General features: G+C 32.0%; 4 protein-coding genes across 7 annotated transcripts in view; 3 read left to right on the top strand and 1 right to left on the bottom strand.

Moving 5' to 3' along the window:
• Positions 1-22,209, top strand: part of LOC129943290 (pyridoxine/pyridoxamine 5'-phosphate oxidase-like) — a 133,061-nt gene that overhangs the window by 35,331 nt on the left and 75,521 nt on the right. The gene's annotated exons all lie outside the window — the stretch shown is intronic.
• On the top strand, positions 3,320-5,147 carry LOC129943287 (NADH-ubiquinone oxidoreductase 49 kDa subunit-like). Of its 2 annotated transcripts, none has more exons than XM_056052608.1 (2): positions 3,320-3,465; positions 3,559-5,147. In XM_056052608.1, exon 2 carries the CDS (start codon positions 3,619-3,621, stop codon positions 5,023-5,025), a length of 1,407 nt encoding a protein of 468 aa, XP_055908583.1. In that variant the 5' UTR covers positions 3,320-3,465; positions 3,559-3,618; the 3' UTR covers positions 5,026-5,147. The 2 variants fall into 2 exon arrangements, with proteins under 2 accessions (XP_055908583.1, XP_055908581.1); XM_056052606.1 differs by having other exon boundaries at positions 3,347-3,500.
• Positions 13,194-14,067, bottom strand: LOC129943291 (60S ribosomal protein L27). 2 transcript variants are annotated; one of them, XM_056052614.1, is made up of 2 exons: positions 13,918-14,067; positions 13,194-13,668 (listed from the first exon to the last, which is right to left on the bottom strand). In XM_056052614.1, exon 2 carries the CDS (start codon positions 13,659-13,661, stop codon positions 13,242-13,244), a length of 420 nt encoding a protein of 139 aa, XP_055908589.1. In that variant the 5' UTR covers positions 13,662-13,668; positions 13,918-14,067; the 3' UTR covers positions 13,194-13,241. The 2 variants fall into 2 exon arrangements, with proteins under 2 accessions (XP_055908589.1, XP_055908590.1); XM_056052615.1 differs by lacking the exon at positions 13,918-14,067 and adding an exon at positions 13,779-13,908.
• Positions 17,354-20,896, top strand: LOC129943289 (isocitrate dehydrogenase [NAD] subunit gamma, mitochondrial-like). 2 transcript variants are annotated; one of them, XM_056052610.1, is made up of 8 exons: positions 17,354-17,562; positions 17,654-17,731; positions 17,787-18,458; positions 18,510-18,617; positions 19,287-19,473; positions 19,659-19,734; positions 20,399-20,615; positions 20,764-20,896. In XM_056052610.1, exons 1-7 carry the CDS (start codon positions 17,515-17,517, stop codon positions 20,427-20,429), a joined length of 1,200 nt encoding a protein of 399 aa, XP_055908585.1. In that variant the 5' UTR covers positions 17,354-17,514; the 3' UTR covers positions 20,430-20,615; positions 20,764-20,896. The 2 variants fall into 2 exon arrangements, with proteins under 2 accessions (XP_055908585.1, XP_055908586.1); XM_056052611.1 differs by lacking the exon at positions 20,399-20,615 and having other exon boundaries at positions 17,355-17,562.

Below are 22,209 nucleotides of genomic sequence, written 5' to 3'. Positions count from 1 at the left end.
AGAAAACAAAATGTAATCCCTGTACACTTCGTTGGCTGTGGTATTTGTGCAACAAAACGTTTGATTTTCAGGAGATCCTACTCCAGAAAGTGCCACATATTATTGCCCGTGGGAAAAACACACTTTCCTTAAACCGATACCAACTATGGAAAAAGTTAGTCCCTGGGATAAACGGCCGGCTGGTACATAAGTAAGTAAGAGTTGTACCTATTTATGTCTATGTTACTCAGTGATAATGAAGCTTTATAATGAAAAAAGAATTATTAAAATCGGTTTAGTACTTTTTGAGTTTATTCGTTACATACAAAAATACAAATTTTTCCTCTTTATAATATAAGTGTGATTATGAAAATATTTTTTATTAAATTTTTTATTATGATAATATTGGTAATATTGGAGAAGTCCATTTTTTGTGTTGTGAGATATTTGCATTTAAAGTATGAAATAAATATGCAAATTAATAGATTTTACTTGTTTTATTTCTTTATAGTTTAAAAACGGTGCATCGTAAAGCTTAGGAAATTTTTCGAGAATATTAATTTTACATTTGCATGAATTTGGTGTATTTATTTCATTTTGTTGCAAAATGAGCTTATGGAGTTTTCAAAAACCACTGCTATATTGTTTATGTAACAACTTCATCCTATGGTCCAAATTTTCGATGACGCTGAGGTATTGTTATTACACGAAGACTTTTCGGATGTTTAAGTCTTTGAATTACTTTGACGGATATCTTTTATTTCTACTTTCGTTTCTAGCTTGGTGTACCTAACGCTAGAATTGCCACATTTGTCATCTGTGACCAAATTTGGTAATTATTTTTTGACTTTGTCATATTTTTTGGAAACGAAAAAAGATGTTCTACAATTTGAGCAACGAAAACGTTCTTTTAACATACTCACTTGGCTAAACAAAAACAACGGTTAAACGATTATTAAAAATTAAACACTCGATCTGAATTACACTTGGGAACAAAAGAATTATCTACCTGCTACAGAAGCCATAAAAATTCTCAAAATCGAACCTTACTACTTTTTTAGAATTTTTAAAATGACTGCTACTTGTTATTTAAATTTGACCTTATTAATAATGATTTAAGAAATGTATCCAAAATAACTCCAAAAAGTTTTTTGTCGGATTAAAAATTTCAATATCATCTTTAATTGATATTTTTTTCTAAATTGGTTCAGGGTGATTTCAAAGATGAAGTAATGGAGTGGATGATGCCTAGGTTTTCAAAAAAAAACACAATCAACGATAAAATTGACATTATGCGAATTTTAGGGGAAGTCAGTTTTTTTTTTAATTTTTCCGAATTAAGTTTGATTAAAAATATAAGGAATAAAACTAATTTTAATAACGTGCTGGGCAAAGAACTTTAAAATAACAAAATAGTCTTAGTTTCTGAAGAGCAATAGATTTTTTAAAATTATGTTTTTGCATTTTTTTAAGCTTATAAACTTTGATCCCATCTAAAAAGGCTATTTTTACTTTTGTTTATATTTCGTTATCTTTATTTGGATTAATTTAATTTAATTATGTTTGTTAGGGATTTCGTAAATATACTTGTATGTAATTGAAAAATAATTGTCATCTGCATAATATGGAAAATATTTTAAAAAAATGTGATGGATTCATTAAACTGTGTTTACAAATTTTTTGGACTTTAATTATATGTTGGTCATTTTTACCTACAAGTGGTCATTTTATTTTCAAATTTAGATACAAACTTTTTTCAGTTGGCAAGCGTAGGTATACCTATCTATTTATTTATTTATTTATTACTTATTCATAATAATTCAAAAATATTTAACAATATAGGTAAAAATATAACAAAATAAGTGCATACATAAATACTAACCACCGAGATTGAGACTTACTGCTTGAACAGAATGGTGTAGCTGTAGCTGTTGCCTGTAGCACTGTCAAAGTTAAAAGATACGAAAATAGTATACTTCGACACAATGAGAAGCTGTAGCTGTAGCTGTAGCAGTAGCTGCAGCGCAAGTTGACTCAACTTTAACTTTTGGCGACGCTACAAGCTACATTTGAGATGACAGATGGGGGAAACCCATTTCATTCTTTGACTTTTCACTCTTTTTTTGGGAGCGTTCAATGCATTTGAGAATTTTTTCTGGTTTTGTAACTTTTTTATAGTACCATACAAATTCAGTTCAAATATAAATTTCATATGCGTTGAACATGCCCGAATAAATTTCCTGCGCTACACCATTGTGGGCGACCTTTGCTACATTAGTGAGCGTTTTTATTGACAGCTTATACCACAGCGATTTTCTTAGCTACAGCTGCATCTCATTCTGTTCAAGCAGTTAGTAACAACCTTCTTTTAAAACAATCTCTACTTATATATAAATTAAAATCAATGACATTACATAAAGAGTTAGCTTGTTTTAAACAGCGAGTTAAGGGTTTATTGGTTCCATAGTTAACTTGAATTCACTTTTATTTCCCATATTGAGGTATAAGCTCTACTACAGCACGAAGTAAAGCAAATGGAAACAAATTCGACGAAAATGAAAGACAAACGTCAAAAACATGCAGGGAATAGTTTGTACGTGCATGCCAAGACAGATTTATTTCTATTTCATTTTCTGTTTATACCCTTCTCTTTCGCATTACATTGATGCAAGGAAAAACATGCGCTGTGTAATACCAGACAACAAACAAAATAATTAACAAAAACTTATCCCAAATAGAATACTTTGTTTTGAAAAAATTATAATTGTGGAATTGTCACTTATTCAAGTCACAAAATGTCCATAAGTTGTTTTTTTAAACCCAATCCACCATTGTGCTTCTTTCCACCACTTACAAGTATTCGCCGAAAGCGAATTTAAGGGATTTCACCTCAAATTGAATTTGAGTAGTTTCGGGCAACACGGTTACCGGTTAAAGTTCTATAGAGTATAGGTTCTCTGTTATTCTGAAAAAACATCAAATTCTTTTAAATATTGAGATAAAACAATATTATTTGCGAAATCTTATTTTTAAAATCCCACATAGAATATTTTGTCTTGTAAAGTTAAAATTGTGGAATTGTCAGTTTTGAATTTCATAATTTGTTCTTGAGTCCAATCTAACATTTTGCTTTTTCTCTACCGCTTACATGTATTCACGAAATAGAATATTCGAGAGTGTTCACCTCAAATGCAATTTCATTGTTTTGTCTGACTGTACCAGTGGGGTCTTTAACTGGATAGGTATATTATGTTGGCTATGATTTTGACTTATGACTAAACATCAGTAAATGTGTCCATAAAATTAATTTTTCAACAAATTCTAACACATAGAACTAGCTAATGAATCAGATGTTTGGTTACCTTGTGTTTTGAACAAAATGACATACGACGATTGGTATCTTCATAATAGTGTGATTTGGTGAGCAGCAAAGCAAGTATAGCAGTTAAACCGTGAAAAAAAGTTTATTAAATTTCACATTAAAGGGTAATAATTTGTATGATTAACGATAAATATTTAGAGTAAGTGCTGAAACCATCAATTTAAACTATTATATATATTAAAATGTTTCAATTATAGAACAAATTTATCGGTTATTAAAAGTAACTTACATAACGTGTGGTTACTTGAATAAAAATAATGATGGTTTTGTCTGCTATCAATGGCATTGGGAGGAGGGCGGCTATGTGTGCTGTCTTAAAGCAAATAAGTAAGAGTACTGCTGCTGCCAATGCATGTTACCAATACCGAAATGCTGCAACATGGTATCCTGATCCTGAATTTTTCAAGCAGTTCAGTGGCCCCGTAATGTACCCGAACGAAGCCACTGCCGCGCTGAAGCTACCTCCCTGGAACAGTCAAATGTCGCCAGTGGAGAAAACTGTTCGTAACTTAACACTAAATTTTGGACCCCAACATCCAGCCGCTCATGGTGTGTTACGTTTGGTATTAGAACTCGATGGTGAATCCGTTGTACGAGCTGATCCACATATCGGTTTATTGCACCGAGGAACTGAAAAATTAATCGAATACAAAACTTACACTCAGGCCTTGCCGTACTTTGATAGATTGGACTATGTGTCAATGATGTGCAATGAGCAATGTTACTCACTAGCAGTAGAAAAACTTCTAAACATCGAAGTTCCTTTGCGGGCAAAATACATTAGGACTCTGTTTGCTGAGATTACACGTATTCTTAATCATATTATGGCTGTGGGTACTCATGCTCTTGACATTGGAGCATTAACTCCTTTCTTTTGGCTATTCGAAGAACGTGAGAAGATGATGGAATTTTACGAACGCGTTTCAGGCGCTCGTATGCATGCAGCTTATATTCGCCCAGGAGGTGTGTCCCTTGATATGCCAATTGGACTTATGGATGATATATACGAGTTCGCCTCCAAGTTTGGAGAACGTTTAGATGAAGTTGAAGATGTACTAACTACTAACCGTATCTGGGTGCAGCGTACTGAAGACATTGGTGTTGTAAGTGCTGAAGATGCTTTGAACTACGGGTTCAGTGGCGTTATGCTTCGTGGATCTGGTATTAAATGGGATTTGCGTAAACAACAACCTTACGATGCCTATGATCTTGTTGAATTTGATGTACCCATTGGCAGCAAAGGCGATTGTTATGATCGATACCTGTGCCGAGTTGAAGAAATGCGACAATCTTTACGTATCATCAATCAGTGTTTGAACCAAATGCCAGCTGGTGAAATCAAGACGGATGACGCTAAAGTCACACCTCCCTCCCGAGCTGAGATGAAAACTTCAATGGAAGCCCTTATTCATCATTTTAAGTTGTTCACTCAGGGATATCAAGTGCCACCTGGAGCCACATATACCGCCATAGAAGCGCCAAAAGGTGAATTTGGAGTATATTTGGTTGCTGATGGGTCAAGTCGTCCTTATCGTTGCAAGATAAAAGCTCCCGGATTCGCTCATTTAGCTGCTTTGGATAAGATTGGTAAAAGGCACATGTTGGCCGATATTGTGGCTATAATCGGAACTCTTGACGTTGTATTTGGAGAGATTGATCGGTAAATTACTGTGAAAACAATTGATTGTTATTAATAAATCAAGTTATTGATTATTTACTTAAATAACCATAAGCCTTTGATTACCGAGTTTATTCTTGGGTATTATAAATCATAGATGGGAAATAATGATGAATTTTTATTTCAACTTTTATTTTGCAATTACAAGTATTTAAATAATAAATTTCCATAACAAGTAATTGAAAATAAGAATTGTATTCATAAGTACTTGAAGGAATATAAGGTGGTAATTACAATTAAGGCAATTGAGTTGTAATTGGTTTGTAATTCGTTACACGGTTTTTATTGATTAATAATAATAAAGAAAGTAACTAAACCTTATTTTTACGAAAAAACTGAAACCATATTTGATTCAAAATATATTTTAACGGCTCTTAATTTCGAACGGCGATCTCCGATTAAATACTTGGCTGATATATTTTATTTAAAAAAATATTATAAATTTTAAAATTCTTTATAAAAATGGAAACTAAACTATTGGCAGAACAATTGATTAGCCTTCAACAGCACTAGCATTTCAAAGTTAGCGCCATTGAAGTCGTCGTCGGGAGTAGCAACAATTCCCGCAAAAGAAAAAAGCCTCCCAACATGTGCGGAAGATGTCAACGGAGTATTTGACCTTTTAATCACTTATCACCACTGGATATTTTCTCAAGTTGTGATGAGACATTTTTCCATCTGTAAAATAATTCTAAGTTAATGTCCATGTATTTTCTATGAAATAGTGTCTTTTTGAAATTGTGAATTTTAATATTGATGATACGAAAATGATAACATAAAGACATCCTTTTATCTTTAGTGCTGTAATAAAACGAGTTGTAAACAAATGCTTATGAACTATTTTCTCAATTTTTTATGAAGGTATGTAAAGCACTCATCCTAGTTCGAATTAAAAGAAAATACACTAAACATGTTAGAAAAATCATTTAAGGCTGAACTATGTATGTACACTTCGTGTTACATGAATAGGGATTTAGCTTATGAAATATTTATGAAGTTTATATAGCAAACAAAAATTGGATTAAGCTAATATAAAGTTTTATGACGGTTTAGCAAAGAAAGTACCCGTTTTTTTGTGTCACATGAATATGGACAAGGTCTAAATTTACCTGTAATACCCTTTAAAGTAAAGAAAATAATAACTAATCTTATGGTTATGAATGGATTCAAATAATTGTTAGTAATGTGCACATTTTGCACCTGAATCCTGGCTTTTTTTGTCCGTGCGATATGTATTGGTGCATTATCTTGATGGAAAGTCCATCGTTGTCCACAAAATAATTCAGAAAACTGTGGAAAAGCTCCTTCCAGAATCGATTTTTAAGTAAATGCCGTCATTTTAGGGCTTTGAAAAACCAGCTCCACAGTCTCGTAATAGGTGATTGCTCTGCATTCCACTACACCGCCTCCTTTGCAGTGCCGTTTTTTTTATGTCTTCCTTTCTTATCTCATGAAAATATGTCGTAGTAGCCCAGTGATATTCACTTAGTAGTTCAACCTAAGGTTGTAGATGCCACCGTTGATCCCATCACGGGAATTCCTGCTTCGCCGCCTGGATGAAAGGAGAGATACCTTAGTAGGAAAACTCCCCACCCTCTCTCATTCGCTACTGCCAATAACTTTATATTGGGGTTAGAACCGAATCTCCACATATATATATATCTATTGAAAAAATCCTAGAACAAAGGAAGTTTAAAAAAGATTACCTTCAGGTTGTTCTTCAAAATCCCAAGGAAAACTTGTTTTGTAAGTAAGTAAGAAAACTTTTTTTGTTTAAGTATTTTTATCATCAAATTTATAAAATAATAAAGCACTTAGTAGCACCCTTAAATAACGATTTCAATATCATTTATGTAAGTCAAACCATTCGGAAAACAACCATTTACTTTCGTCTCAAAACAACCTTGGTCAGCTAAAATCGAACAAATAGAAACATGTTTTTAATTTTTTTATATTTGCGTCTTGTTAAGAATGCGCTATAAATAATTTAGATTTCAAAAATGCAATTAAAGTGGTTGGTCGGATTATGACTATGACCAAGAGAAATATACTTACCAAGATAACCGACCGGTACCCGTCTTGACGAAAACAATCACAAAACAAATAAGCTGTATCCTACCAACTTCTCTAACACCAAATTTTAATTTCATATGGTTAAAATTAACGGTAAACAAGCACATTATTCTTACATGTTTTCTTTATCGAAGTCAATTCTGGACAGAAATTCAACTTTTAACGATGCTCTGTCCAACACCTTTTAAAAAACTAACTGTTGCCCATTATCCTCATAATGAAATCATCGTTGCGGGCGAATTCACTTTACGAAATTCTTTTTGGCTTCCCTTTTCTGGAATACCTTCTAAGGAAGGTATATTATAGTCTTTTCTTAGATAAATCAATTAACTCCGCTTGTTAACGGGTCAACTGAAATTTCTACGTTGCCGAAAATCCGCCAACACGACCCCCACATAGTATTACATAATTTTTAGCTTTATGTCAGTTCACATTTTCAGTGGCACTTAAAAAATCAGTCATTTTTGAAAAGTATTACTTCCAATTGAATTCAAATTGCTCAGTGGCACTTACAAAATCAGTCATTTTAGAAAACTATCACTTCCAGTTGGAATCAAATTGCTCTGATTCCGCCAATAACTAATTTTTAATTTTCGCTAAAGTGGTGGTTTATATCAATGTCTCAAGGTTCATTCTTTCCTTGGCTTTCTTATAAATAAATAAATAAATTGGGTGGCGCGACAGTCCGTTGAGAACCAAGGCCTAGTGACTTACAACTCTCAAACATTCCTGTGTGCGAGTAATGTTGTCAGGAATGGCTTTCCTTGGCTTTCTTACAATTTATAAATTTTTCACTTCCATTTTTATAATCTTTGAATATGTGACCCCCTTCCCCACATTTTGCACATACCTGGCAACTCCCTATACAATGCAAGGATGAATGGACGCATTCACAATGCTACTGGCTACGTAGTCAAAATTCAACTAGCTTTGTGAATGCAAATTAATTCGTCGCGAATGAAGCCACAGCCGAACACCATTCACCACCGAAAGTCCGAAACCAAAATAAGAATGATTTTTTAGGTTAAGTACGCGCGATTATTTTATTCGTTGCAAGTGTGGATTATGTGGAACGCGAATAAAGTTTGAAAGTTCGTATCAACTATAATTTTTTTAGCGACGAATAAATTTGTTTTCTTAAATTTATTAATATATTATATTGAAAAGTAAAAGTATGTATCATAAATCAAATAGAAACTATATTCCTATCGTTTTGTTAAGAATTTGTGTGGAAATATGTCTTCATACGTATAAACTCACATTTTGTAATTCATTCGTCGTTCGTTGGTCGCGCTCATATGAATACTACTTTACACTACAAAGCTAGTCTAGTCAATCCGGAACTGTCATATTAATGACAAATACAAATATGTATGTATATAAAATAAGAAAATTTGTGTTTTCAGAACTTTAAGTTTTTTTTCTTTTTAAATTCAATAAAACCAAATAGAATATATAATATGATTTATTTATATTTGTTTTTAAATATCGAAAAATTCATTTCATTTTGAATTCTTGTGTCCTTACCAACCAGCTGATTGTGAAACGTCAAAACCAGTGTGCACTAACTTTGTACCCGAAATTTTTACACTAGGTACGTCGGAGGGGAAATATCAACTACTTTTGTAGTTAGGTTTAGTCAATCAGAATCCCTTGACTACGTAGCCACTAGCTTTGTGAATGCGACCAATGCTTGCAACCCCAAAACCCTTAAAACATTTCAATATTTATTTTGCATCTAACCCATTCAATGTTTACGTTCTTCAAGTCCATAACATTGGGCAGGTTCAGACAACATAAATGTGCAGGTTTAGGCGGTATGAGGAACTTGAAAGTAAGGCAAGTTTCTGATATCTGATTGGCCAATTGCCATACAATTATTTTCCAATTGAAGCAATTTTTATGGAAACCTGACTGAAAATTTAGTCCTTTGATCAAAATGTGTATTCAAAGAACGAAGTTGACTGCAAATGAAGTCCCTTATGTTGCCTGAATATGTCCAATGACTTTCTTTGCATTCTTTGAACGTACATTTTGACCAAGGCAACTAGTTAGTTTTTCAAATGTCATAAGCTTTTCACTCAAAACTTTACTTAACTACCCTCTACCTTCAGTTCATACATCCAAAAAGATTTTCGTCTACAAAACACTCTTCAGGCAACCTAAAAGTCTATCACGATTTGTATTGTAAAGAAATATTACTTATTTCTTTTATAATTTGACAAGGAAGCATTTTACAAAAAAAATAAATAGAATTGTGCAGAAAATAAATAAATCAAATTAGTATTAAAGTTCAGCTTTCAGTTAAACAAAAAAAACATGGCCAACTGTTATTTTGACATAAGTAGTCTTGACTTGATAGTTGGAGAGATTTTTCTTGACTTACTTTCCAATAAAGTTGCCTTAATTGGCCAATAAGTTACTTGCCCTACTTTCAAGTTCCTTATGTACTCTGAACCTGCCCATTGTGAAAACATTTAGCGTCTATTTCGACTAATGCATTATAAATAAAAACGTTGATTGCTATGTGTCCTGTAACAAACTTGAATATTGTTTTGATTTTGTATTGCATTTTATTTTTTTTTTTTTTGTAATTTCAAAGCTACATAGTTATAGAAAATGTAATAATCACCTTCTACATTTTTAATATTTCAGCAGTTGTTGTATTTCAAACAGTAGTACCTGTGGCATGATGTTGGAATCTCGTGCCAGAGGTCTTGGGTTTAATCCCTGCTTGTGCCACCGTTTTTTTTCCACGGGTACTGCCTCTGCGAAGAATTGACAAATTCTCCAAGATTAATTGTTGTCATGAAAAGTGCTTTCTCAAATTAGCTGTTCGGATTCGGCTTAAAACTGTAGGTCCCCTCCATTCCTGACAACAAAACGCATGCACAGCAATGGGTGAGAGTTGTAAGTCACTAGGTCCTAGTTTTCAACGGACTGTTGAGCCACCTAATTTATTTATTTTATGTATTGGAAACAAAAAGTCCAATTCATTCAGATCAGAAACTACAAAAGTTGCATCCTTAGTTTGTTGACGTTTGCCCTTAACACCATCGATATTAAAATTCACTTACCATGTGTCTGTTTTGCTGATGTTTACGCTATGATTTAGTGAACATCTTCGGATAAATAAACCAACATACTTTCGTGATTCATATGGTCTTAAAATCAATGTAAGATACCTAATGGATCTTTAGGATTCAATATTAATCTAATCTATAGGAAATCCGGACACACAAACATCAGATGAAGTTTTTATGGTTTTCGACTAAAATAAGTGTAATTTGTAGGTTTTGTAAAATAGGTGCACATTAATTATGTGTTTAATGTATTTAAAATATCTGCGCCATGCATAGCCCCAGACCTAGAGAACCCCAAAAAAATACTAGACAAGGTGAGACAGTCACTACTCCGGTGTATTGTCGTAGAATTGATTAGTTTGTCGCCGCTATTTTAGCCGTATTCAGGGTTAAATTATGCCGATGGACGTCTTCCCGAATAAATTGATCAGCAAGTATGGGGAAATTCTATTGCTGCCTGAATCTGTCTCTAGACATCATACCTTGAGATTTATTTTAATAAGGATACCCTGGGAATTCAGGGGTGGAATCGGCTAAGGTGATTTTTGATTGTCACCTTTGTGATGATAAAAAGTGATCTAACTAATTTTTGCGTCTGTGTAAGGTGATCACCAAATTTTGTTTAGAATTTGGTATCACTTTAAAAGAAATTCACTGACGTTTGTTACAATTTCAGTGGTTGTATTCAAAATCCGATCTGAAGCTATCATGTTGATGTTCTGCCTGCACAATTGTCAGCATTTAACTTTTTTTGTTGAGCACTCTGTCGCCATACAAAGCTGTCGTGAGCACTCCCGCCATATTTTGCATTTATTGCCAGAATTTTTCTGTTCTCGTTGCAGATCTAGATTGTAATAAACATTCGATAAGGCAACAAAAATAATTAATGAATCAAAAATGTCTTCCTTTTCTATTGAAATACATATGCTCATTTTCCGAAGGGCTAAGAATTATAATATGACTCCCATCAATGAAACAAAAACCTACCTCCAGGAATTTGATATTTTTCGTAGAAGAATATTTTTGTTGCTTCTGAAGCCGATTGATTAAATTTGATTGTTAGTGGGCACAATTTTCTCTCCATTTGTTTTAAAGTCAAAAAATAACCTCACATACAGTACTTTGGCTAATTGGAGCTGACCAGTCAGCGCCAACTTGCCTTTGGTCACCACCTCCAAGAAAATTTAAAGTCACGGCTAATAGAAGGATAGGGAGAATGTGTGTTGACCGCATACCAGCTGACAAATCCAGAAGAAGAAGTAGGATATGTAAAAATGTTTCCTTATTCAATCGAAAGTTTTTTAAGAATCTGTTTAATACAGAATATTATTTATAAATAAAAAACAAGTTAGGTATAATAAATAGGTATTTATATGTGATCAAATATGTAGCACATATGCGTTCTTACTTTGGGCTTGAAAGATCAAGAATGTTTATTTTATTGTGGAGGTTAATCCTCAAGAGCCGGACATTTCTATTATGATTAATATTTTCATTTTTAGCATTTTCAGAAGGTAAAATCAAAGGCACAAACAAATTTATACTGTCTTAAAATTTGAGCAACTAAAAATAAAAATCAATTTCAAATGAAAGTGACAACTAAAGAGCTGTCACCAAAAAAAGTCACCAAATCGTGATTGTCACCGGTGACTATCACCTTACACAGACCGAATTTGTTGATTGTGACTGTCACCTATCACAAATCACCTTACCCGATTCCACCCCAGGTTCTTCAGAAAAATATTTGCCATGAAATTCAAACCATTAATTTACATCGCAAATGTAAGGTTCCGACTGCAAGAGCATATTGATAAAAACGTCCATCGTATTTTAAATAATAAAATCCACATTGTTATTCTCATTTCAATGAAATGAAAACGATGTAATTTTGTTTTGAATGAATTTTAAAGTTGAAAATATTTCGCTGGACACCCTTTTATAACTTATGCACCTTCATATATCATTAGCTGCGTTCAATCTTAGAGACATCGTTCAGAATATCTTTTTCTAAGTTTTTACGGGTAAAACAACAATTTGTTCAAAACATCTGAGATGTTTAAAAAAAAAGGAATCGAAAAGTATAATAGCTACGTAGACATCCGACAGAACCGTTGAATTAACATTTGGTTAAATTTGCAGGAGCCTGAAATTAAATTTAAAATTTGTATATTTTTAATATTTGTCTGCTTTTTGTGAACTGAAAACTGTTTACATTTTTTGCTAGCTATCTCAATTTAGGTATCAAGTCGTTGAATAAGGTGTCTAAAAACTAACTTATCCAAGACATCCTATTTATCTATATTATCATTGTAAGTTATTGCTTCCATGCATTTTTCACAAATCTTTCTTAAGGAAGAATATATTTTTATGCTGAAATAATTCGGTTGAAAGTTTGGATTTCAAAATTCAATAGAATTGTTCCTTTCCTTAAAATTGTAAACAAGATGAAGTTGAATTTAACATAATGTCATAATGTGTTGCACCAATGGGACGAATCTCATTGTCCATTCTAATTTACTTGTTAAATTTTGTATCATTATTTAAATGTGAAATATTAAAATGTAAATTATACATTTCAATCAGCGTTTTCCATTTATTTGGGGTACGTCTGATGGTAGGAATGCTTGAGACGTCCATTTCTATAATCTGGAGGTTTTTGTGATATCTTGACATGTCGAACTTTCGGTTAAACCTATCCTCCAGTTATTAAAAATGCCTACATCTCATATGTTGAGATACCCGCCAGACTCTGGTTTTAAAAATGGCACTAGTCTCTATAAACATACGTCCTCCAGTCGGCTCTAAGACATGGACTGTTTTAGAGAACACAATTTTCGTGGTTGAATGGTGTCATGTAAACAAAACGGGCATATTTTTATAAAAAAAATAACTAATTCGCAACACATGAATAGAGAAGAAAAAGCTTATTATAAACCGATTATTTCGAACCCGTTGTAAGATTCCGTCACTTCAAACATTCAAAGAAAAAAACAAAACATAAATTATATGAATACTTTTTATACAAAATTTCATACTTTTATTTGGTTTAGAACCTTAACTTCTGGAAAAACCATTTGTTCTTGCCCTCCTTGTATGTGGATTCGAACTTGACGCGTGTCTGGAAACGATGAGTTTTCCTCTTAACAGGGTCTTTCAAGTCTTTGGCCGCTTCCTTTGTTGACAATTTATCGAAACTGATGTCATGTACAACATAACGAGTAGGCATCAAATGATTGTAGTTCAACACTTTCAGGAAAGGCTTAATCTTGGACTTTTGCTTCAACTTAGATTTACCCATCTTTTTTGTCACCTTCCTTGGGTACCTGTCAATGCCAGCGACAAGAGCGTGTCCGAATTGTTTCTCGGCATTTCCATCATCGTGTGTTTTAACAATGATGGCTTTGCGTCCAGCGTATCTTCCGCTTAGGACGATAACGATTTTACCCTGCTTCATAATTTTCCTCATCTTGACGCTGAAAAATATAGGAAAACAATTATTTAATGAATGTTTTTCTTGTTTATCGGTTAAACTAGTCTTCGATATACTGAATATAAAAATGTATAGATTGGAGAAATTACATACAATAAATAGATATAATAATATTAAGGACTATAATTTGAATGGTTTTAAAACAGTTTAAATATTAAATTGGCTAAAATAATATTAAAGTAACATTGGATGATTTTAAATTAAATTTTAGTTTTTTCTTTGCACTACTTACAGGTTTTATGGCTGACCGGAAATAGAGAAAGAGCGAGGGTCTGACAGTTCGGATTTGGATTTGACAAATCAATATTTTATTGTCTCGCTCACTGAGCAATTTAGGCTCGGTCCTCACGATGTTACATAGTTGTCGCCATTTTTAAGTTGCTGGTAACAGAGTGCAACTTAGCTGCTTTCCATAGATAACCAGGAAATTCAGCAACTATTTGAATTGCTTAATTTGTTTTTTTTTTTGTATTTTTTAGTTTGAATTTTTCTAAAGAAATATATAATAAATATGTTATCAAATAACTATTTATGTTTATAAAATGATTTTTAAACAAATCTATAAAAAAGCAAAAGAATATTTTTTGGATATACAGCTATTAGCATACAATTGTTTGGTTAGCGGGAACAAACAACTAAAGCTAGGTAAACATAATTCTAATAAATAAAATGCTGTTAAAAATGCATTCAAAATCAACTGACAATTCAGCTTCTATAATGTCAAATTCTGGGATTGGAAATAAATTGTATAGTAACAATATATGGCTTTTTCATGCAAGTCAGATTCTTTCTAAATATGTTAAAAATTAAAGCTTGTGGAACACCTGTGATTATAAACTTCCACAAGTTCTGGTTTTGTATCCTTTGTAATGTTTTTTTAAAATTAAAACTTCACAAGAAACTTTAGCCTCAGATAATGGGATTTTCTATTGGTGAATTTGAACTTTTGACTTGGTTATCGAGATTAAAACAATTACTCTGTAACTCTACTTTATTTTAAATCATGAGACAAAGAACTGATTGCCTAAAAAAATCATATTAATCTTAACTTATAAACGACAAAACAGAAATCAATCTCAACACCACTTATTGAGTTGCATTGATGTGATATCTATTTAAAACAATGATTTTCAGAAGAGTGAAAACCATTATTTTTTCTTAAGCAAACTACCTTTTTCTAAGAATAGCTTAAGTTTTCTTAAAACGTTTATAAGCAACTTAAGCAAATTATTACAATCGATGACTAGCTTTACTTTGATATAATGAAACAGCGGAAACTTTGTTTTATTTGTAGAAGCTATTAGCTTCTATCTGAAAAGTTGTAACTTGTATAAAATGTTAATAGCTCATTTATAAAAAATTATTAAAATAGGTATAAAGACCAAGTTTCTAAGTCATTATTCTAAGCATAGAGAAATATACTTACCAAGAAACACGACTGGTGGAGCTACAATGCCTTTAATTAAAAAAACGATAGACCAGAAACCAGAAAGAAGAAAACAATTTGACATATTCTACTCGGAGTTGAAGCTTTAAGCTATGAATTGTTCCAATAATAGTTTAATAATACTTTTGTCAAGAAGATGTCCATTAGAATAATAATTGACTTTTTAAGCGTCTGGTTAGTGTTTTCATTTTGTGCTGCCGATTACAAACTATGATGCAGAAAGGAATTTTTTCCAAGAAATTTGGTAGGTTTGCTCAAAACAAGTTCGCTGATTCCCAGATGTCAATGTTTTTAACTACAGACTTTGGCCTTTACTTCTAAATAGCTATTCGAAGCCTGATGAAGTAAAGTATATATTTCGAAATATTTATTTGAAGCCTGTTGAAGTAAAGTATATATAGTCGACCACCCAGTTTTGTAATGACTTAACAGCTGCAACAGCAACGGCAGAGTGTGCAGGCAAATCTGGTAAGTTCATTCATTTACTTATATAAATCGGATATTTTAAATTCTAGGGTTTTTTGGATTTAAAACGTCCCTTGCACATTCATCAGCTGCCAAGAAATATGATGCAAGCTGACCAAAAAAAAACGACTCTTGCAGCTGCAACTAAAGCAACATCTTTTGGTTTCATGGAATGCAACAGCAATCCTTCGCTTGTCGGTCGATGGCTGAAAGAAGTGGTTTGTATTTCATAGATGGTGACACATGACGTGCCTGTGCTACTGTTATCAAATGCTTCAATTTATTCAAGTTGTATTTAATTGAATTGGCTTGGCTATGAATAGCTAGGAAAAGTGTCAACAAATAAAGCGATTCCTCAAATTCATAGCCACAATTTGTACAAAAATATATATAACAGTGTAAACAAATGGGTTTTGAAGGGTGATACGTACGAAGGATTTATATCTCTTTATAGAGTTTTTTTTTGATATAAGTAATAACTGTTATTTTTTATGTTTGAATGTACTCTTAGATTCTAACAGCATTAATTTATTATATTTCACTAATACTTGTTTTAACCTCGGAATAGTTTAAACGAGTCGGAGCTCTTACATCGTCTTTATATCAAGTCAAAAAAATTCTTTTTTATATAATATCAACAAACCCGTTTTTTAGCTCTTGATAAGGTCAAATGTAAGCAAAACAAAGCAGGAAGATTTTTTAACATTCATAAACACTTCTCCGTCAAAAAGTGGATACTTATAAAACGAAGGCAAGGATGGAAGTCTGGACTTTTAATTGAGTACGTACATGTTTTTCAGTACATTTACATACATAATTTAAAATAATTTATTTGTACTTTTAATTCTTGTAGTTTCAATAAAATAGGCCAGTTGTAAAGAAATATAAGCCAAATACAAAGTCAAAGGATTAATTTATATTTCAACCGAAAATCTTCATACCCTATTGTTTGATTTGATTTGCTTTCTACTTTTATTTTATTTTATAGTATTCAAATCATTAACAAAATCAATATTACCATCCATATTTTCTCAGAATTGTGAAAAATTTTCTTCTACTTTCGATTAAGAAATGTCAAAATGAAACTTGTACCCTAAAACGGATTTATTTCAGCTTAATACTACCATGAACCAGTTTAAGCTTATTTCGTTGCTATAACTCATGTATTTTCTTTATAAAAAAGCTTTTCAATAATAAAGATGTTTTAAAGTCGTTAAAACACCTTAGATAATACGAGTTATTAAGCCGTACAAATATAACTAGTCTCATGCAAAGTCCAAATATTAGGCTATCCTTATTTAACTTCAACAGGTGTTTTTATTTTTTAACTCAGAATAAAGCTTTGAACTGCTACCGTGCATCCTCTGAACATTCTCTGAACAAAGCGAGTTCTGAACAATCAGAATTATTTTTTAAACACTCCTGAATACTCAAACTGTCACCATTTGACATTTCAATTTATAATTTTTATTCTTCAATTTTACCTGTCAAATGCTTGTGTTCAGCAATCAACTCGGTCTGTCAGTTATTTTATTCTGAGCTCATAGAGCACTATCTGAACATGATAAGTTAAAAAAAAAAACAGAAAATTGAAGCTCTGGTAGTTCAGAGGTGAGAAATAAAAACAAGAAAAAAACCTAATACTGCATCAATTCATGCCACTATTCCATGTGTGTGTGTCATTTGACGTTTAAGCTTGTTGGCAATTCATAATGCTAGGTTTGGGATCTTTATATGGAATATCTTTGGTTTTGATCCTAACCAAAAACACTATGTGTACCCAATAACTAAATTAAATACTAAACTAAAAACAGATTAGTCGCCATTAGCCAATTAAATACTGCCTTTTTAAAAACAAATTGTGTAGTTTAGTTGCGAAAAATCAGTTTTTAATTGTTAAATCAGCCGACTGTTAAAATGGCTCTTCGTTTGAGACGTTTAATTCAAACCCCATTAATGGCTCGGGTAATATAATTTTAACACTACAATGATGTTACCATTACATAATAAATTTTCTTTCCACGAAATCAAATCTTTGTGCTTTAACTTTATTTAGAGTTATCCACTTTTGGTCACGAAAGAAAAGACCCAGGAAGTAACTCACACAAAAAGTGCCCTGCAGAAAAAACAAACGGTTTGTTACGTTATAAATTATAAGTAAATTGATTAAATTTTTCAAAACTTGATAGGGAACTGACATTCCTAGCGCTCAATACGGGGGTCGTCATGCTGTTACTATGCTTCCAGGTGGTGGAATTGGCCCCGAACTTATGTCTTATGTTCGCGAGATCTTTCATTTCTCTGGAGCGCCAATCGATTTTGAAGTAATAGAAATCGATCCTACTACAGAGGGAAATGATGATTTGGAGTATGCCATTACTTCAATTAAGCGTAACGGTGTTGCATTGAAGGGAAATATTGAAACTAAGTCAGAGGACGTGCATGAAACTTCCCGTAACGTTGCCATTCGTAACGAATTGGATTTGTATGTGAATGTTGTTCACTGTAAATCATTAACTGGAATTCCTGCAAGACACAAGGACGTTGATATTGTGCTCATTCGTCAAAATACCGATGGTGAATATGCCATGTTGGAACATGAGTCTGTGAAAGGAGTTGTAGAAAGTATGAAGGTAGTGACATTAGAGAACGCCGAGAGAGTTGCCCGTTATGCTTTTGAATTTGCCAGAAATAACAACCGAAAAAAAGTTACAACAATTCATAAGGCCAACATTATGAAGCTTTCAGATGGTCTTTTCTTAGAGGTCGCAAATAAAGTTGCGCGAGAGTATCCTGAATTGCAGCACAACAATATGATTATTGACAACACCTGCATGCAACTTGTTTCTCACCCTCACCAGGTAGTTATGATGTATTATGTATAAATGAAATACGTTAAATTTAATTTTCAGTTCGATGTTATGAATATGACTAATTTGTACGGAACCATTGTATCAAATGTTATTTGTGGACTAATTGGAGGTGCAGGATTACTGTCAGGACGGAATTATGGGGATCACGTAAGTATTGTTTTCATTTTTCTCAATATTTATACATACATATGCATGTATGCCTACTCTTTAAACATAATAGAAGAAGTTATCTATATATATATATAAATATCTACAATTAGTTCCATGCTCGAATATTTGTTTATTTTATATCATAAAGAACATTGCTAATTTCATTAGTTTAAGGGCTCTATTCTTTATTTCTTCAGTTAAACATTTTAAGAGAGTAAAGCCAATAACAAAAACTAACAAACTACTTTGTCGGTTCCCCAATTAATTCGCAAATAAATACCAAACGGAAATTCTCGTCAGTTTAAAGATCAAAGCAGTAATACTAAAGCTTATTTTCTTTTTCTATTCCCTGATCAGGCCACAGACCACTGCCTTGTGCCAATATTATAATGAGTTAATGCATACACTAATGAGTTATGAATTTAAATTGGGAAAGACGTATAGTTTCGAATCAATCTTTGATGTAAAAAAAATCCATAATGCACTATCTATCATAAAAATTGAAAACCTATGTTCCAAATGAAACTCAAATGTACGAGGTTTTATTTAAAACTGGGAATAAAAAGAAAGGCTTTATCGTTGATTTAACTTTATTTACCTAATTAAGTTAAAAGCTCTTTTCTACATTTTAAATATATGTATTTCTAAATCTTATTTCTCTTCAAGTATGCTGTATTCGAACCTGGAACTCGTAACACCGGAACAGCTATAGCTGGAAAAAATATTGCCAATCCCGTTGCGATGATCAACGCAAGTATTGACATGCTCAATCACTTGGGTCATAAACAACACGCTAAAGTTATAAGTGAAGCTGTACATCAAACAATTGTTACTGATCGTATCTTCACCCCAGGTATTCCAAGACAAGTTCATGCTATATGATTCAGTTCGAAATCAGTTGAATATAAGTCAAATGTATTTACTGGTCTCTGATTCTTGATTTATAAACTTGTTTGTCTAATGACAGTTGTTCCATTAAAAAACTTTGTTTAGTTATTATTCATGTATATAATGTTTTGTATGGCTATGTATTTACAGATTTGGGTGGAAACGCTAGCAGCACTGATGTTATTGAAAATATCCTAAGGATTCTTTCAAAAAAACGAGTTCAATGGTAAATAGGACTGTTAATCTCTCAAAATGCTATATGAGTTAAAACAATGTTTGAGATCATCGTTTTTAACCACTTTTATTTGTTATCTTTATTATTGTATTTATAAAGTGTTGCATCCATCTTTTTTGTTATAGCCTATGTCTTAATATTTATTTTTAATTTTAGAAAAAATGTTTTATTATTATTGCTTGTCGTAAATGTGTATGCTATGTTATTCCTTATTTTTCAAATTACTTTTTCTTTTATTCCTCTCTTAAATTCACTTTTTTCCTTATCTTTCTCTTATTGCATATTATGTTAATTAAGAAATTTCCTTTTCATTTTTAAGACAAAAGTCGAATGAATATTTCTTTAGTAAAACTAAATAATAAATAAATTTATTTGTACGGTCGTTTGTCCAGAATAGCCAGTAATTATTTTCACTTGGTTGGGTTTTTGCATTTACATACTTTTTTTTAGTAGATGATTGTTGTAATGTATATATATTTTATGGCGATTATAGAACTTTTCTATTTTGTAGAATCGAAGCAAATGTTTCTTTCAAAAATTAAATATTCAAATTCAAAATGAGTTTAAATATGTGCTTTAAAAAAAAATCAAAATCTCACATTCTTCTTTTATTTGGATATCCTTATTTGTGTTCCCTTAACTAAAAAAATTCCAGGCCGCTCGAAAACATTTTTAGCCAATTTTGATATGGTTGACCCTTCTAAAGTAACTACCAAAATACTTAAAAATATATGTGGAGTGTGTTTTATTCATTTGACAACACTATAAGATCGAAATTCAATGAAAATCAAAATTTATAAAACGAAGAGATTGGTAAAACTTCCTAGCTTGATTAACCTGAGTGATCCTCAAATCTAACGGATGACAATTGTGTAAGTGTATTCTAATTAATTATACCATTAAATGTTGTTTATATATTTTTTCCAAGAAAAAAAAAACAACACTAAAACACCATATAAATAATATTATTTTTAAAAATATACATGATTTGTTTCTAAAGATATTATTTATTTATTTCAGAGTCAGCTGAATTTTCGCCTCTATTGACAAAAAATACACTTCACACAAAATAGATGCGTTTTTAAAATATAAATCGCTTTTTAATTAATATATTGCTCGAAATTTAAAAATAAAGATAACAAAACATACAAAAGTGATGCTATTTATTTATGCTAATTGCTCAATTTAAAATGGTCGCATTAAATTAGCAAGTTAAGTTTGGAAAGTAAATGCCAATTTTTTAAAGTAAATTTCGTGGTCAATCTTGTTTAAGACCGTTATTAACAAAAGTGAATCAAAATATACAACTTAAAGCGAACATTTGATCATTATGGTGACGGCACGTTCAAACAGAGCAACATCTAAAAATGTAGCTTTTGACGTGAAAATGTCAGTCGAAATTTGGTTTCGCTTTTCAGGATAGGGCCTTAAATATACTGTATGGCCATTTTTAAAAGCTGTTTCTAATACCATAATCGGGAAATGAATACAAAAAATAGAAGAAAAGGCAACATAAAGTTTCATTTCTCTAAGATGTGCAGACATCTTTGCATATGAAAGTTTAAGATTTAAAGCGATGTGCTCAGTAATTCGAATGTGGGTTGATTAGTCTTAAGACCTCGGAGAAAAATTGCAATTGATCTTCATAAATAATTAGACAAAGATTATTAGAAAAATAAAGTATCCCTATAAAAGTCATCTTTTATCTTTAAAAAGGGGGGAATGAGAAGCAAAATAAAAAAACACACTAAGGAGTTTCCGAGAATTTTAAATTTAAAATTGAAAAATGGTTAGTAATTGCGAAAAAAATGATCAAATGCTAAATAAAACTGAATTTGAAGAAAATTTGGCTTTAAATGTTTAAGAATGGAACAAGGACATACCTGACATTGAGCCAATGTACGTAGTGAAGTGATTGGCTATTTCCAACTACGAAATGAGTTAAGGGCCTTGCACATGAGAGCGAACAACGAATGGACGAACAAACGTCATTTTACACATTTCAAAATGCCAATTTCAAACAAAAACACATTTAAATTATAAGAAACCAATTGTCACTTATGTAAGGATAATAAAATTTGCATTTTGTTCTCTAAAACGACAATTTTTTAAAAACAATTTGGTAGTAACGAGTTGCATTGTGGTTGCTACGAACTGTCAAACTCTATTCGCGTTCCACATACTATCCACACTGCAACGAATAAATTGTTCACGCTCAACTTAACCTCAAAATTATACCAATCTTGTTTTGTTTGTTGAAAAGGGTAATTATTAATTGACAATTCGTCGCTGTAATAGAAATAAAGAAAGAAAAGGCAAAATATGCGAAAATCCACAGTTCGCAGTTCGTAGCTCATGTGCAAGATGCTTTACAATTTCATCTCCGACGTAGTGTACAAATTTCGGCTCGAAAGTAAGTGAACACTGATTTTGACGTTTTACAATCAGCTGTTCTGCAAAGACCCA

This window comes from Eupeodes corollae, chromosome 1, assembly GCF_945859685.1.
Source record: "Eupeodes corollae chromosome 1, idEupCoro1.1, whole genome shotgun sequence".
Lineage (NCBI taxonomy): Eukaryota > Metazoa > Arthropoda > Insecta > Diptera > Syrphidae > Eupeodes > Eupeodes corollae.
The sequence above is the reverse complement of the archived record's forward strand: the minus strand, read 5'-3'. Positions and strand labels throughout refer to the sequence as shown.